Raw genomic sequence first — 18,065 nt, 5'->3', positions numbered from 1 at the left:
AAAAGAGGAGGACCTCATCCATCAGTATGATGATTACAAGAGAAGTTTCCAGACAGCAAGAGGAATCAGAACAGGGTTTTGAAGAATGAAAAAATTGGGGTTGATAAAGATCATAAGTATGTGGCAGAGAGGGAAAAGGGAGGTAGCCATAAGTAAATGAATTATAAGAACATAGAAATAAAGTTTGGAAAATACAACATATATTCCAGGGATCATAAACAGGGTAGTTAGACTGGACAGGAGTTTTTATTTAGAACTGTGAGGAAGATGAATATGTTTTCAGTGCTTTGCTGGATATTATTATTTGGCACTTTATATCATTACCTCTATTAAAATAAAATTCATCCTTAAACTCATTTTCTACGTAAATTGATTTTGGTATTGAAAATTATGGGTTTTTGAATCTTAAATGTCAATCTTTATCATTCTTGTGATACTTTCTTCTCACTGACCCAATTTAGTATATACTAAGATATCATCATGTCATAAATTTACTTGCTACTCAAAAAGGACTATTTTTTTAACAGATGTATATAATTTGGACAACAATATAAACTTCCAAGTAAACTTTTCCTAGATAAGCGTACAAAATCTAAAAGCAACAGTTTATACCACTGTGTTCTTTTCAGGTAAACCAGTGATGATAGTGACAGAGTATATGGAAAATGGCTCTTTAGATACATTTTTAAAGGTAAGATATGAGACAAATGTAACTATTCAAAGTGTTATTCATATATTGACCATGATGTTGAAGTTGAAATCCAGCCACTTTAAAGCTAAATTTTAAATAGAAATATCTGGAGTCAGGATAATTATACTACAAAAATTAACTTTGGTTTGAAAATTATCCACTTCAGAAAATGTATACAAATCCAAATTATGTGTCTCTACGGTTTTATTTAAGTGTATGTTAATGTGCCCCCCCCCAAAAAAAAATAAAAGAGGGAAGGAAGGAAGGAGGAAAGAAAGGAAGGAAAGGAGAAAAAGAGAAGCTTTTATAGGTACTTAACTCTCTCTGAAGTAAGTCATACAGAGAAAGACAAATATGTGATATCGCTTATATGTGGAATCTAAAAAAATGGTACAATTGAACTTATTCACAAAACAGAAATAGAGTCACAGATGTAGAAAACAAACTTACGGTTACCAGGGGAGGAAATGAGGGGAGGGGAGATAAGTTGGGAGATTGTGATTGACATATACACACTACACTACTATGTATAAAATAGATAACTAATAAGGACCTACTGTATAGCACAGGGAACTTTACTCAATACTCTGTAATGGTCTATATGGGAAAAGAATCTATAAAAAGTCAATATATGTATATGTGTAACTGATTCACTTTGCCATACAGCAAAAACTAAAACAACATTGTAAATCAACTATACTTCAACAAAAATTTTTTTAAAAGAACAAATAAAAGTACTTAACTCTCTCAAAGTATATCAGGCAGAATAAGGAAAATGTCTAAAAAGTCCATGAAAATCATCTATATTAATGAAAGAGTCAAATAGACTCATAACTCATCTGAGGGCCAGTCACTACTTGTACCAGCAGAGTCATTATGTGATAACAGACAATAGCCAATGTTGTCAGATCTTCTGGATTTTAGGAAAAGATTGTATTTTTAAATATGCAAGTCTTCAAATTTTAAACATTGGCAATTCATTTTATTAATAAATAGCATGTGCTAGACAATGTAACATGTTTGCAGGCCTGATTAAACCTGTAGTCTGGCAGCTTTTCACTTTCAATATAGCAACTATTGCTATTATTAAAAGTAATGGGATAGTGGCATTAATGACGATTATTAAGAAGGGCCTGTGCATTGAATATGACAGGGGTCCACTGACAAGGCAAACTTCCCTTTCAATCTCCAGCCTCTACCAGATTCTGCTGCCAAATTTCTAATACATATATTTAAGTTCTTCAGTCTCTTAAGGTCACATCATTCCTTTATTTCAAAATAAGCATCAGTTGAGCCTTATTCTGTGTGTTTGCACCAAGTCCAGTGCCCTTGACAAAGACAGCAAGCTTCCAAGAAATGCTAACATTCTCCTGGTCATTGTTCAGTCCCTCCCTCCCCCATCTGCTATTGCAGATTCTCCCTTACTTCCTCTGGCCACTTCTTCCTTACCCCAATATGCCTAACCAGCCAGCTTCTTTTAAGTCACTTCAAAAATGTGCAGTGTTAACCCAAGGCAGGCACTAGGTTGAAGTGATGAAAACACTCCTCTGATGACTGAGAATAAAGGATTACAATGCAGAAAAGAGTAACTATAAGTGAGATTTTGGTCAAGGGCTTTCAAAGCCTTTATCTGCTTTGACCGAGCAGAGGACTGTTACGCATTATCAAGTTAACTATCTATTGCTTAACTTTTCCCATTCTCCTTCAGATAGAAATTGCATATGAATTTGGTAGTAGTATATATTAATTTGGGGATTGAAGGAAGATCCTTTCATATTTTCCCTTAGTGATTGGGGTTGTAGGACTAATATTTCTATATAATCTTTACAGAAAAATGACGGGCAGTTCACTGTGATCCAGCTGGTTGGTATGCTGAGAGGCATCGCTGCAGGAATGAAGTACCTTTCTGACATGGGCTACGTGCATAGAGACCTTGCTGCCAGAAACATCTTAATAAATAGTAACCTTGTGTGCAAAGTGTCTGACTTTGGGCTTTCCAGGGTACTGGAAGATGATCCTGAAGCAGCCTACACCACTAGGGTAAGAGCTAACAGAATGAATTTCTGAAATACTAGACTAGAGACTTTTAATATTTAAAGATTTTAAAGGAAATAGAAAAAAAAAGAAAAAAGAAATTCCTCCAATATAGGAAAAAAGAGAGAGAAAAAGGGGAAGGTGGATTAAAAAAATCCAGATAACTCTCCTTGTTAGATATCAGAAAATTCAAATATTAAATTCAGATAAGCCAAGTATTCACTTTATGAGTCTTAGTAGTTCATTTTTTCCTTGCAGATACTGAAAATAAAAAGTTTGAGTTCATAGTGGATACAACTCATAAAATCATATAGAGTATTAAACGTAAAAGAAAAAGTTAAAGAGAGAATCTCCTGCTTTAAAAGCAATAAATATATTATATATACATATATTAACATTACTGGCGGTATTTTAATGCCTAATTTCTTTTATACTATGTAAATTGTTAAGCTCACATATATGGAAAATTGGTCACTAATTCACATTGTCATAATTAGCATAAATCAACACCCTTTTCCAGCAAAGTAATTGCTTCCTGAATTGCTGTTGTATAATTGACAGTTTTTTCTGTGGAAAACTGTGGGAATTGATGCAACAGAACTTTCTGGACAGTCTATGTATTGCACTTCTTGAATTTTAATCCCTTTTAATAAACTACATTTGTTTAATTCTAAATCTTCTGAAGGGCATCAAGATATCCTCAATGTTTAAACTTCTTATGAAGACAGGAATTTATCATTATATCTTTTTCACCATACAATGTGGCTAACTTTTTTTCAATACAGAATACTTTTGTCATCTCTTATTCTTATGATAGATGTTACACATTTTCTTATTTAATTCAACGTTTTAAAATTACTTCTACTCATAGTCTAACAATAAACTATAGATTATAAGGCTGTTTTTTTTTCATTGTTGCATTGTGACTTATGGATAGTTAAGGATTATACTATGCTGAAGATCATGAGTGACTTATCTAAGCAAACAAAGCCTTCAAATTATCAGCTTAATAAATCAATAAATTAATTGGTGGAATACGCCTTTCCTTCTAGACCTAATTATTATTGTCATTATTTGAGTTAAATGAAACCTCAATTAGGAATTCTCCTGGGATTAGAGTTACATTTAATAAACTTGGCCTAAACAAGATTGAGGTTATAGAAAAACCCATTCCCAGCATGACTGGTTGGTGTCTCAGTTAAATGCATAAAGTAAATTTGTCAAGGTCTGTGTGAATGTGTCATGCTGGTGGAGAGGGAGGGCGAGAGGAGCCAGAGATCCTGAGACCCTCAAGACTTACTCCTGGGAAATGAGGTGTGGCAGCACTTTGTGGAAAATCCATATATTGAGAGATGAGCCAATAAGGGAACTTCAGATAGTATTGATGTCCAATATGATGGTCAGAGGACCAGGAGAAAATTTCTAGGCTGAAGTTTAAAGTAATCGACAAATTACAATTTCAAGAGGAATTGTAATAATTATAGATGATCCCAGTGCCACATAGTGAGGCCTAATAATGTGATCTTGCCTATGAATAATTAATTAACAAAAGTTATGTTTCAGGAAAGTCTTCTCGATGTGCTGCTACCATATTTCTAAGGAGCAAATAATTCAAACTTAGTTTCAATAATTCAAATTAACATCAACTCAGAACAATTTTAAGCATTACATGAAATTGTTATTTCTTCATATATCCTGAAACTTTGGTTCATAAAGAAAGTTTGTCCTATTTTTTCTAGTATGTGAATTAATTTTCTTCCTGCAAAACAGGAAGGCATATATTAGTCTTTTTACAGGAAAATATTCAAAACACTCACTTCTCTCTTTCTCTCTTTTAAAATATATTTGCTTATAGATGAAATGTTTGTTGCATTGATTTTTCTTCTTTTAAAAATGAGGAGAAAAAAGTTTACCCTGAAAGGGGTGGGATATAAAAGTGTTATCTTGTAAACTAGGAGAAAACTTACCAAATCATTGTTTTTATCATGTAAAACCCCCAAACTTGATAATGTTGTAAGTCTTCCCCCGTAATCTAATTTTAATAATTTTTAATTTGGTTGAATCTCATTTAGATACTTACCTTTTTGGTTAAAAAAAAAAACCCAAAAAACAGTTTGACCAAACACACACAAAAATATGACAATGGGAAATAAGAGAAATCAAGTCTAAAAGAAATTGCAGGTGTCAGGAGAAAGTCTAACTAAGTTTTTAACATATCTGATTTTCATGCTTGTCTTATTAACATTTAAACTTCTCATGGTTACATTCAGCAATCAAGACTTTCTATTTACAGTCCTATATTAAAGGAAAAAAGAACCTGGGGAATTTGAGTCCTTTACTTTCTGTTAGAAAGTCATGAAAGTTACCTTATTGATTTGCCTGACTGCCTGCTTTCCCCACTTAAAGCTGCCACCCTGATACTGTAATTGAGATGTGGGTCCTGTATGTGTTCCAGTAGTCAAACAGAATTTAAACTAGAAAGCTTCCAGCCAGCCAATTAGTAGTCAGCCTACAAGTGCTTATGGGCTGAGATATGTGAAAAGAGACTGTATGCTGTCAAACAGATTCACTTAAAAATGCTACATCTCTTTCTAGATCTTTTCAGTGAGGAAGCAGTATCCCTAGATACATTTGAAGTATGTGGGAATTTTTTTCTTCTTTTTCAATTGTAGGGAGGCAAAATTCCAATCAGATGGACTGCCCCAGAAGCTATAGCTTTCCGAAAGTTTACCTCTGCCAGTGATGTCTGGAGCTATGGGATCGTGATGTGGGAGGTTGTGTCTTATGGAGAGAGACCCTACTGGGAGATGACCAACCAAGATGTAAGTATGGAACTACTCCCCCTAAAGTTTGAATTGAAACAGTTCTCTGAGTCGGGAGACTATATGTGTGTGTGTGTGTGTGTGTGTGTGTGTGTGTGTGTGTGTGTGTGTATGTAATATATATTTCTGAAAATGACAGTTGCTTAAAAAAGTGAAATACTCTTTGCTTAACCTCTGATCAGTTTTGTTGTTATTAAAATCCTTTATGCAGAAGCTCAAAATAAGTTAGTACAAAGGAAAGCAAGTTACTGTTATATAAAATCTTGCTAGACAGTCCTAGCAGTACTGTAGTGCTGTGTCACTCATTTTATGTCAGTATCATTTTCAAAAATGAAGAAAGAGCCATCAAAGAATGAATACTGACAGACAAGTTTTTATGACATGCACTTGATAAAGGGAGCTAAAACTCCAAACCAAAAGGGTGAATGACATTGCTTTAATAGTGGATGCTCTTAGAGGATAAAAAGAAATAATCTGTTTATTTACATTAAAAAAAGTAGGAAGAGTAATATTGTCTATTTAATTTGGGATAAAAACAGATTTTTTTTCCCACATGGAGAAATAATTCAGGCTTAGAATAATAGAATCCTGGAATTAAAGAAACCATGCAAGAATCTTCTATTCAAGTTCAGAATGATGCCTGACTACATGGCCTTTGGTGTTTGACTTTTTAATTTTCCATTGTTACTATTCGATATAGCCCTTTCTATTTTGGATTGCATTGAAATTTGATAATTATAAAAGCTATCTTCAAATAATTATAAAATAATTCTTCAAATAATTATAAATAATTATAAAAGCTATCTTTTATTGAGCCCTTATTATATGCCATACTTTGTTTTAAATGATTTACCAACTAATAGCTCATTACTTCTTTATATAAAAACCAGTATAATGAACAGTCTTAACTAAATACCATGCTGATTTAAAAGATTTATTTTTTTCTCCAATTATTTCTTTCATCCATGCTCTGTAAAATCTCCTGCTCCTATGCCTTCAGGGATTATTAGACAGGTGCTTTAGCTCTCCGGCTGCATTTTGGTGAATCAACAGTACCATGCCAGTAATTGACTCACTTTCAGATATAAAAATCCAAGTCCAATCTAAATCAGAGTCAATCTTATATCCATTTCAAAGTGTTTTCCACAACTGCAGGGCCAACCTGACCCTAAGTAGCAAGATTGGTAAGGAAGAATTGTCAGATTCTTGCTTTCCTCTCTGCAAGGTCCTTAAAGAGGAGGATGTACTCCAACTGAGATGTCCCAGAGTTCCTTGCGCTTGCCGCCTGCTCCCCACTTCACAGTCTCTAATGGTACCTTACACATGTCTGCTTCACCTGAGGAAAGCACATCCTTGTTTGATGTTCTACCAGTTTTCCCTCTTTTAGATATTATTGCAGGCTGCCCCAGCCACCCTGTCTTCTTCAGATTTCCCCAGATGAGAAGCCAGGGTCACCCTGTGGCTTTCCCAAGAAATATTTCACAGCATTCTTTTCGGATAGCAATAGTAAATTAGACTGATGGATTCCCGTCTCTCAACAAGCATACTGCAAGGCAGTGAGTCTCCCTTTCTTTTAGTCATCTAAATTGCTACAATTAGTTTTCTTTTGGCCTGTTCGCTTGACCTAGTAAAGGGATACTGACCTCTGTTTCTCTCAATTTGAGAGAACGTAGTATCTATTGTCTTCAACCTTATGATTTTAGGGGCAGGACTATGGCCAAAGTATTGAACTCTTGTCACACATTTAACAACCCATCAGAGAGATATTATTTCTGTCTGGCTGTTAATAACCTGAAACTTAAGAGATTAAATGATTTTCTTAATGCCACAAAAATAATAAAAGTTATACCAGAAATTTCAATCTGGTTCTCCAAAATTTTAATACCTAACCACTACACTGTTTCCAATTGAATCAATGTTTACATCCTCCCTTTCATTTCCAACCAGTGAGCCTAGATCAACCTTCTAATTGAATGTAAAATATTCAATTCAATATATAATGATTATTATGTATTAATCTAGCCTAGACAAAGATGAGACCTATTTGCTACTTGTTACTCTCCAGATAAATGCCAAATGCTAACTTGAGATGTATGGTTTGGCTTCTAACTTCTCTCAAGGCTCATTTCAATGCCATTTTTCCCTTTAGTTTTTGTGAAAGTATTTTATTCTGTAATGCCAGCAAGCCTGCTCCCTTCACTCAAGGAAAACATTTACCCCTTATTTGCCTAGTGTTATAACTCCTTCTCACTTGAGATATTTTGAATTCTGATTCCATCAGTAGGAATTATTAGTCTTTCCCAACTATGTATATAATATGTGTAGGATTATTACTCACATTATAGGAAATTATGCCTGATATAGCTGTATCTGTCACAAATAAAATGATAGATCAAAGTAGAACGTAATGCTAGGCGAATGCTCGTAAGTGTTTCTACTGATCTGGACTGTGCTTACTCATGCTCCTGGGGATTGACTGATCTATACTGGTAAACCTTGGCTCTGCTCCACACGGCCCTCATCTTCTTTCAGAGACCAGCAGGCTAGCCTAGATATGAGCTCATTTTCCCCATGGCTGAAGGGTGAGAATAAGCCCAGCCTGCAACATTCCATTGTCCAATCCCATAATCAGAGGATCAGTCCACTCACACTGCTCATTGTGAATGGACAATATAAAGTTATATGGAAAAGGACATAGAAACAAAGAGGTGTGAAGGGTTCGGAACAGATATTTTTCCTGATTTCAGCCATTTGAGAGCCTTGATACTTTTTTCAGATAACTTTATTTCAAACTATTTAGAAAAATACAAGGAAGTGCTAATATTTTTAGGACATAATAAAAATAAAAACTAATATTTTGGCATTGGCTGGGTTTTCCAAGAATCTAAATGAGGTTTACAGAAAAATGTTTTACAGTTAAAGATCTTTCTAAAATGTCTGCCTTTAATAGAAGGTCCAATACATGCTTTGCATTTTCTCAGAAAGTTTACTAGCATTAGTGGCATTTAGTTTCTAGATATGGCATTAAGTTTGGTATGCCTCAATTTCCATCAAAATTTGTATCTAAGAAACATGACAGATCTACTGTATTTGAAAATCATGATCACTGAATCTTTCTTTTGAAAAAAGATTCTCAGAAATCAAAATAGAAGTACTGATTTGGCAGTTTTGAACGATGTATCCCATCATCTCTACATTCCAGATACTGATTCTAAAAAGGCTTTGCCACCATGAAAATGTTACATTACCAAGACATGCAGAATAATCTAAATCTCTCAGAGGAGACCTTCCACTGTGTCAGGGGGATAGAATGCTGCGGTAGGTTTTTTTTGGTTTAGGATTGCCTCTGTTATCACAGAGAAAAGCCATAACAACACATAATAAAAATAAACTAAAATGATTAAGATGATTTTAGGTACATATCAGACCATGAACTCTGATTCAAGCTTGGGAAGCTAAGATAACATCCTGTAGTCAGTAGAAGCTTCTTTATTTACAGCAAACATTTTAAATCTCAACATTTTTCAGAACTTAAAATAAAAAACAAAATAAGAAGAGATGTCATTGTATTGCATTTTTATATTTAGTGACAATGTCTTTCTCTTGTATTTATTCAGAAATGTATGAATACATAGTGTATACTAAGCACATAAATTACAAAATGTTTTAAAAACTCAAAATGTTTTAAGTAATCTGTTTTTAAAATTTTTTTTAGGCATTCAGGTTTCTAGTACCATTTCTGTCAGCCTAAATCTTACTTTTAAGGCAGCAAAAACTTTGACTCCAGAAGGATGTGAACTCACTTTGTGCTGAGTTTGCCTTTCTCTTGGTCTTCTAAGGATAATGCTGTCCTTGGATGCAAGTAATTAGTTTAGGGACTGGTAGGTATCCTCGTGGAAATTCTTACCCCTTTGGAAAAAATGAGACATAAAGAAATATCAATACTGCCGTCTAAAATTCCTATACCTTGTTGTTTAAAAACAACTAAAACACAAATCTGAAATTGAAAGAATAGAATCATCTTTGATTCTATAACTCTCAGTCAGTTTCAATGATTATAAAGGGAATGGACTTGAACAGATTTCCAAGATCTCTTTAATCTCTGGAATTCTATTGATCTAAGATTGATATACAAAGAAAAAGACATACTCAGTACATTTTTTTTTCTTTTTTTTTCTCAGTACATTTTTAATAGCTATTGGAGACAGAAAAAAATATCCTAGGAAGAAAATTGGTCTATCTGGAACTATTTCTATGGCATTTGAGATAATTTCCAGGAATATATTATTAAACTCTAGTCACTTTGGGGGAAGCTTCATATCTCATAGTAACTAAAGGACTCATCTGTGAAATTTTGAGTAAATACCAAGCAACACAGGCACTCACACTCTATATAGAACCTAATTCATCAAAACACACAGCTAATGCTCAAAGGTTCCCTATAAATTTCCTGGCACTCACTTATTCAGCCTACACTTTCACACCTCCTGTTATAAAGAATGCACTATCTTCCAAAATAGCTCATTTTAATTCTGGGTATTAATTTTTTTCTTATGGTGCAAGAAATCTGATTCCATGAGGTAATATCCATACCTGTCCCAAATTATTTTCTTGGGAGGCAATTATTTCTCATTTCAATAGTGTGACTCAGCACCAGGATAGAAAGACCGCATATCTGCATGCCAGAGAGACTTAAATGTGAATCTTTCCATTGCCACTTGTTACTTATGTGAACGTGGGCAATAGTTAACCTTCTGGAATGTCACCTATTTCACCTGTAAAATGTGTATATGATTTCTATTTTGCAAATATGTGTTAAATATGAATGTAGATAATATACATACAATTTGCATCTTAGTACCTATGATACCAATGAGCCTGGGCTAGTCTAGATCCTTCAAGAAGCCTATGCCATGAGGGAATTACATACACATTAGTATTATTAAAGGGAATTGCTTGTGAGGACAAACATGAAGGGATGAGAGGAAGCTGGGAGAGATGTCAGACTGTGATACAAATCTGACCCCAGGTAGAGTAGAGATCAAAGGAAAGATGATTGGAGGCAGCATCTGAGGCTGAAGTGCACTTCTAAGAGAGGTTGCCAAGGCCGCCAAGGAGTCCTCAAGCCAGCATTGCCTGTTATAGGAGTCTCATAGGAATGTGCCTATCTTATCACTACCATATTCTGTAATTGACTGGGAGTAACCTATGTAAAACATGGCCTTGGTGTAAATGTGATGATGGATTTTAGAGGTTTTAGGGTTAAGGACTGTAGATCAATTTCCATCCCTGTAGGTGAAGATATGAGAGACAGATTCTCGAGGTTGCTATGCTCCACCCCTTTTGCAACACAGAGCAACTTTTCCACACAGGTTCAGGAAGCATCTGTTCCATGGTTCTGTGGGGTTTTCTTTCTGAAGGGAAATTCAGCAGAGGCAGGTTATGGACTGAAATGCAGCCTCTGTAGCTTCAGCTGATCTCAGGACCTCATCTGGTCCTTAGCCTCTCCCTCCTCCACTATCCATTCTGACTTCCCATCACCAACAACTTGGCAGATCATCGTGGCTTAACTGGTAGACGGAATCAATCCTTTACTCTTGGGGGTCGGCATTTTCTGGCCACAGCTGTTATAAAGGGGTAGCAAGAGAGCCCCTTAGAGTATTACCTGGATTCCACACAAATTTCTCCCCACCCCAACTGTGTGAAAACAGCTCAAATGCCTCCTGCTGTTCAGTATCAATAACCTTGGCCATCACGGTGACTCACCTTCTCTTGTGCTTGTACCTGGGCACAAGTAGTCCAAAGTGCCTGGTTACAGCTATAACCATTTGTCGCCTGGCAAGAGTTACTGGGAATGAAGCACAATATAAAAGTTTCTGAGTTAATTGATTTAATACATAAATTGCATCCTGAATAATGACACCTACTCCTATCAAAGTGTTGCCTCCATGTTGGTGCTTCAGCTGTGCCTTTAAAAGGCCTTCCAGCATTCTGTGAGGCTAGTCACTTCTGGATGATGAACTATGTGTAGTGGTTGCTGGAACCAGCACATATCAGCTGGTGAAGTTTCAGAACATTTCTCCCTGAATGAGATTATGTTGGTAGCTTGCAGTTGACATGGAGCGAATATTTATATCAGATAAATGAGAAAATGTTATAAATCTGTTTTCCCTGCAAGAAGAGCCAGTTGTTAAATATTTAGGAGCACATCACTAAGTATGTGATTAGCTCACACATCCTTCACTATGAGGTGGATATTCTAGTTAGGGTATATGCTCGGTGGGAGTCCATGTTTGTGAATCAAATATTCCAACTTTATAATGCTAGCTGAGGCTCTGTGGGTAAAAGCAAACCAGAATGGGTATATGTATCTGAAAGATAAGCCCATGACCCTTGCATGATGGAAAGGGCCCAATAGAGTCACCACCCACTGAAGAGTGCCTTATTAGGTGCTCAGTGTTGGGTTTTATGTATTGGAAGGAAAGGCAGCATTCTTTAAATTGTGTTCAGACTATTGATTTACATGTCAATGCCAAGAAAATGCATAGCTTATGATAATATTTCAGATATAGAAATCTGAAATGATGCCAGATTGTCTGTAAAAATTCTGATTGTCTTTTTATTTTTATTCTCTTTTCTTTCGTTAATCTCAACCACCTCAATTAACAAAGGTAATCGTAATAACAAAGTCAATTGAGATTATGACTCATTGGCCATACATTATAAATTGTATGGTAAAATGAACAGCCTAAATAGCACTTTGGCAGATTTTCAGCATTTCACAAACCACCAGAGTACTAATGCCATTCATTTCTCCCCCAAGCTATGAAAGGAACAATAGGTAAAAATGAAAAAAAAAAAAAAAAATCACTTCAAAATGTCTAAATATAAAATCTAAAATTATAGCTCTAAATCTATTTTAAATATAAATTCTAAACATTAATTTAGAATTAAATTCAATGACCTAATTACTTGACCAAGTTCTAAGTTAACTTAGAGACAGAGTATTATATTTATATATAAAAATTTAGCTGAAAATAAAGTTAAGTAATATATTCTGGAAATAATTTCTCAGATCAAATAACTAACTAATTCCTTTAAAACTAAGGAATTGGTTTAATTCATTCATTTCATAATCACATATAAGAATAGCTGCTCAATGAAGGAAAGAATATTTTTTTTAAATAGGTGCTAAAGAAAAAAAATAGACATAATTGGTATCAGCTTTGGGGAAAAGCACATTATAAAATATATCATGTTTTAAGTAAATAAGAATGACTGTTTTCACTGCATAGTTAAATATTTCATGATATAAAATATACTAAAACATTTAATTTTGGTACATATATGTTATTAAGGTAATACCACCATCCTTATCCACAATGGGAAGTCTTATAATAAGCAAATTAATAAATAAATGAGCTTCCATTAATATATGAGTGTAAATGGTACTTTTAATTTTTACTATTCATTTATTTGATCACTAGTGATAATTTCTCAAAATCGATTTAGCATTTTTTTCTTTTGTAAATTTTTTTTTTTTTTTTTTTGCGGTACGCGGGCCTCTCACTGTTGTGGCCTCTCCCTCTGTGGAGCACAGGCTTCGGACGCACAGGCTCAGCGGCCATGGGTCATGGGTCCAGCTGCTCCGCGGCATGTGGGATCTTCCCGAACAGGGGCATGAACCCGTGTCCCCTGCATCGGCAGGTGGACTCTCAACCACTGCGCCACCAGGGAAGCCCTTTTGTAAATTTTTGATTAGTACCTATTTCTTATTTATTTGTCGTTTTATTTTATTGTTTTATTATTTTATTTCTCAATATGCATGAGATTTTAATGCATTAGATATGTTAACCATGTGTTATAGTTTTTGTAATATTTTCTACGGACACTATCACATAGTTATTGCCTTTTTTTTAACATCTTTATTGGAGTATAATTGCATAACAATGGTGTGTTAGTTTCTGCTTTATAGCAAAGTGAATCAGTTATACATATACATATGTTCCCATATCTCTTCCCTCTTGCATCTCCCTCCCTCCCACCCTCCCTATCCCACCCCTCTAGGTGGTCACAAAGCACCAAGCTGATCTCCCTGTGCTATGCGGCTGCTTCCCACTAGCTATCTATTTTATGTTTGGTAGTGTATATATGTCCATGCCACTCTCTCACTTTGTCACAGCTTACCCTACCCCCCTCCCGATATCCCTTCCCCCCTCTCGATATCCTCAAGTCCATTCTCTAGTAGGTCTGTGTCTTTATTCCCGGCTTGCCCCTAGGTTGCTCATGACCTTTTTTTTTTCCCTTAGATTCCATATATATGTGTTAGCATATGGTATTTGTTTTTCTCTTTCTGACTTACTTCACTCTGTATGACAGATTCTAGGTCCATCCACCTCACTACAAATAACTCAATTTCATTTCTTTTTATGGCTGAGTAATATTCCATTGTATATATGTGCCACATCTTCTTTATCCATTCATCTTTCAATTGACACTTAGGTTGCTTCCATGTCCTGGCTATTGTAAATAGAGCTGCAATGAACATTTTGGTACATGACTCTTACTGAATTATGGTTTTTTCACAGTATATGCCCAGTAGTGGGATTGCTGGGTCGTATGGTAGTTCTATTTTTAGTTTTTTAAGGAACCTCCATACTGTTCTCCATAGTGGCTGAACCAATTCACGTTCCCACCAGCAGTGCAAGAATGTTCCCTTTTCTCCACACCCTCTCCAGCATTTATTGTTTCTAGATTTTTTGATGATGGCCATTCTGACTGGTGTGAGATGATACCTCATTGTAGTTTTGATTTGCATTTCTCTAATGATTAATGATGTTGAGCATTCTTTCATGTGGTTGTTGGCAATCTGTATATCTTCTTTGGAGAATTGTCTATATAGGTCTTCTGCCCATTTTTGGATTGGGTTGTTTGCTTTTTTTGATATTGAGCTGCATGAGCTGCTTGTAAATTTTGGAGATTAATCCCTTGTCAGTTGCTTCATTTGCAAATATTTTCTGCCATTCTGAGGTTTGTCTTTTGGTCTTCTTTATGGTTTCTTTTGCTGTGCAAAAGCTTTTAAGTTTCATTAGGTCCCATTTGTTTATTTTTGTTTTTATTTCAATTTCTCTAGGAGGTGGGTCAAAAAGGATCTTGCTGTGATTGATGTCATAGAGTGTTCTGCCTATGTTTTCCTCTAAGACTTTGATAGTGTTGGGCCTTAGATTTAGGTCTTTAATCCATTTTGAGTTTATTTTTGTGTATGGTGTTAGGGAGTGTTCTAATTTCACTCTTTTACATGTAGCTGTCCAGTTTTCCCAGCACCACTTATTGAAGAGGCTGTCCTTTCTCTACTGTATATTCTTGCCTCCTTTATCAAAGATAAGGTGACCATATGTGCGTGGGTTTATCTCTGGGCTTTCTATCCTGTTCCATTGATCTATATTTCTGTTTGTGTGCCAGTACCATACTGTCTTGATTACTGTAGCTTTGCAGTATAATCTGAAATCTGGGAGCCTGATTCGTCCAGCTCTGTTTTTTATTTTTTTTCTCAAGATTGCTTTGGCTATTCATGGTCTTTTGTGTTTCCATACAAATTGTAAAATGTTTTGTTCTAGTTCTGTGAAAAATGCCAGTGGTAGTTTCATAGGGATTGCATTGAATCTCTAGATTGCTTTGGGTAGTAGAGCCATTTTCACAATGTTGATTCTTCCAATCCAAGAACGTGGTACATCTCTCCATCTATTTGTATCACCTTTAATTTCCTTCACCAGTGTCTTATAATTTTCTGCATACAGACCTTTTGTCTCCTTAGATAGGTTTATTCCTAGATATTTTATTCTTTTTGTTGCAGTGGTAAATTGGAGTGTTTTCTTAATTTCAATTTCAGATTTTTCATCATTAGTGTATAGGAATGCCAGAGATTTCTGTGCATTAATTTTGTATCCTGCTACTTTACCAAATTCATTGATTAGCTCTAGTAGTTTTCTGGTGGCATCTTTAGGATTCTCTATATATAGTATCATGTCATCTGCAAACAGTGACAGCTTTACTTCTTCTTTTCCAATTTGGATTCCAGTTATTTATTTTTCTTCTCTGATTGCTGTGGCTAAAACTTCCAAAACTATGTTGAATAAGAGCGGTGAGAGTGGGCAACCTTGTCTTGTTCCTGATCTTAGTGGAAATGGGTTCAGCTTTTCACCATTGAGAACGATGTTGGCTGTGGGTTTGTCATGTATGGCCTTTATTATGTTGAGGAAAGTTCCCTCTATGCCTTTTAACTTTTGAGGGACATGGACATATATATACGCTACCAAATGTAAAATAGAGAGCTAGTGGGAAGCAGCCACATAGCACAGGGAGATCAGTCAGTGCTTTGTGACCACCTAGAGGGGTGGGATAGGGAGGGTGGGAGGGAGACACAAGATGGAGGAGATATGGGGATATATGTATATGTATAGCTAATTCACTTTGTTATAAAGCAGAAAGTAACACACCATTGTAAAGCAATTATATCCCAATAAAGATTTTCAGAAAATAAAATAAAATAATAATAATAAAGATGTATTGTTTTTGAGTCAACTAAAGTGGTAGATGACTCCCAGGTATTTTGCTCATAGTTATTCAGTTATTTATCTGACCGTTTATTTTTAGAGTCTTTGAGTACTTTTTATTTCTCTGCCCAAATTTAACTATTGGTGCTTCTCAGGAACCTTTATTTCATGCCTTCCCGGGGAGATATAAACTATACCCTACTTCAAGCTGTGACCAAGCGTTGATGACCCTCACATTTATTATCAGCTCAAATATCTCCTGTACTGCAGACAGATTCCTGTAGATTGCCATCTGTTGTTCCCTACTCACCTCAAATAAAACAAGCCCCAAATTATACGTGTCAGCATTTCCCACCCCCATGAATGTGCTAACCGAAAATTAATCACAACAACCATCCGGTGTGAAAGACTTGAACTTGTTTTCTCTCAAATACTTTCTCTACTCTCACCTCTACCCTTATGTTATAAATGTCTCCGAAATCTCTCCATCTGCCACTACTTTTGTTCAGATGTCATTCCCTTTATCATTGAGAGACTGGTTTCTCTACAATCTTTCAAAATTATCTTGGTAACAATTCTATTCTAATCATCATATTTTTTCCATTTGTCAGATCAAATCTAAAGTGCTTGTTGAAAAATATAATTAAGTTTAATAATTAAGAAATTATTCAAATAGGATTTTGAGAAATATGCTCATTATTATTGGTTTGGGTTATCATTTAAATGTTAAAATTTTAATAATTGAATAAAAGTTGTATTATTATGTTCAGTAGCATAGACAGAACTCTTCTGGAATTAGTCATTTTGATGGCAGCAGCAACATTAAGAATGTTTTTGATAAAACAATCTCACAATTAGACTGATACTCATATGTGTGGCTGCATTTAAAATCAATGATCTTTGTAATGCCTGCACTACTAAACAGTCATTCCAAATTCCTGACAGAAATCAGTAGATGATAATAAACAGCCAGACCTTGACATTATTAAATGATACATAAGACATTTATGCTAATTTAGCCTTTGACTTATCCATCATTTGCCATCCAAAAGTCTCTTTAGAAGTAAAATTGCAGTTCTATTACTTTAAAAAATGTTGTTCTACACACAATTTTTCGTTAAAAAGACATTAACTTTTCAGAGAGGCCACTAGAAAAGTTAATCTCCATTTGATTCCAGAATGCGAGGATAAATAAAAGATGAACTGTTTATTTTTATGTCAATTAATTTTACAAATCACCCTATACCAAGATTTTAGGTAAAGATGATTACCATTTATTTTCTTTACCATATGTGAGGAAAGCCTATCTTTTTTATATTGTGCAATAGCATATTTTTTCTTTGTTGTATTTTGCAGCAAATGGAATAATCAAGGTTGTTAGAGACAGTTATGCTGCTTGTTACTGCAAAAGTAAGAGTAAGAAAGGATGCAAACTGAACAGTAGGAAATTTCTCAAGCTATTCTGTACTAAATTTGTGGCTTTGGGGGACCGGTTCTGTTTCACTTTACACAGGTGATTAAAGCTGTAGAGGAAGGCTACCGTCTGCCAAGCCCCATGGACTGTCCTGCTGCTCTCTACCAATTAATGCTGGATTGCTGGCAGAAAGACCGAAATAGCAGGCCCAAGTTTGATGAAATCGTCAGCATGTTGGACAAGCTGATCCGTAACCCAAGTAGCTTGAAGACGCTGGTCAATGCATCAAGCAGGTACAAGGCCAGTCTGTAGAGGTTTTTCTGAATATTGCTAACTCAGATTGATGCCACAAATATCAAGTTAATGAAATTATTTGTGTACACATGCTAGCCTATGAACCTATATTACACTAATTTATTTGAATATGGTTTTTGCATAATGTTATTCTTTTATAATGAGTGAAATATAAATGATTAAATTATACTTTAAAACACCTGTACCTAATCTAATAGTCTAACCTACCAGTTTCAGATAAATGTTAACTATAGCCA

General features: G+C 35.1%; 1 protein-coding gene across 8 annotated transcripts in view; it reads left to right on the top strand.

Annotated features, from left to right (window-relative positions):
- The window catches only part of EPHA5 (EPH receptor A5), a 330,826-nt gene that overhangs the window by 296,771 nt on the left and 15,990 nt on the right, over positions 1 to 18,065 (top strand). For all 8 annotated transcript variants that reach the window (XM_067736164.1, XM_067736162.1, XM_067736163.1 and 5 more), the window contains 4 exons: positions 630 to 691; positions 2,522 to 2,731; positions 5,398 to 5,547; positions 17,614 to 17,807. In XM_067736164.1, the coding sequence (XP_067592265.1) occupies positions 630 to 691; positions 2,522 to 2,731; positions 5,398 to 5,547; positions 17,614 to 17,807 (616 nt within the window). The remainder of the gene's footprint in view (positions 1 to 629; positions 692 to 2,521; positions 2,732 to 5,397; positions 5,548 to 17,613; positions 17,808 to 18,065) is intronic.

This window comes from Pseudorca crassidens, chromosome 4 (genome assembly GCF_039906515.1).
Source record: "Pseudorca crassidens isolate mPseCra1 chromosome 4, mPseCra1.hap1, whole genome shotgun sequence".
Lineage (NCBI taxonomy): Eukaryota > Metazoa > Chordata > Mammalia > Artiodactyla > Delphinidae > Pseudorca > Pseudorca crassidens.
This window is presented reverse-complemented; position numbering and strand designations above follow the sequence as displayed.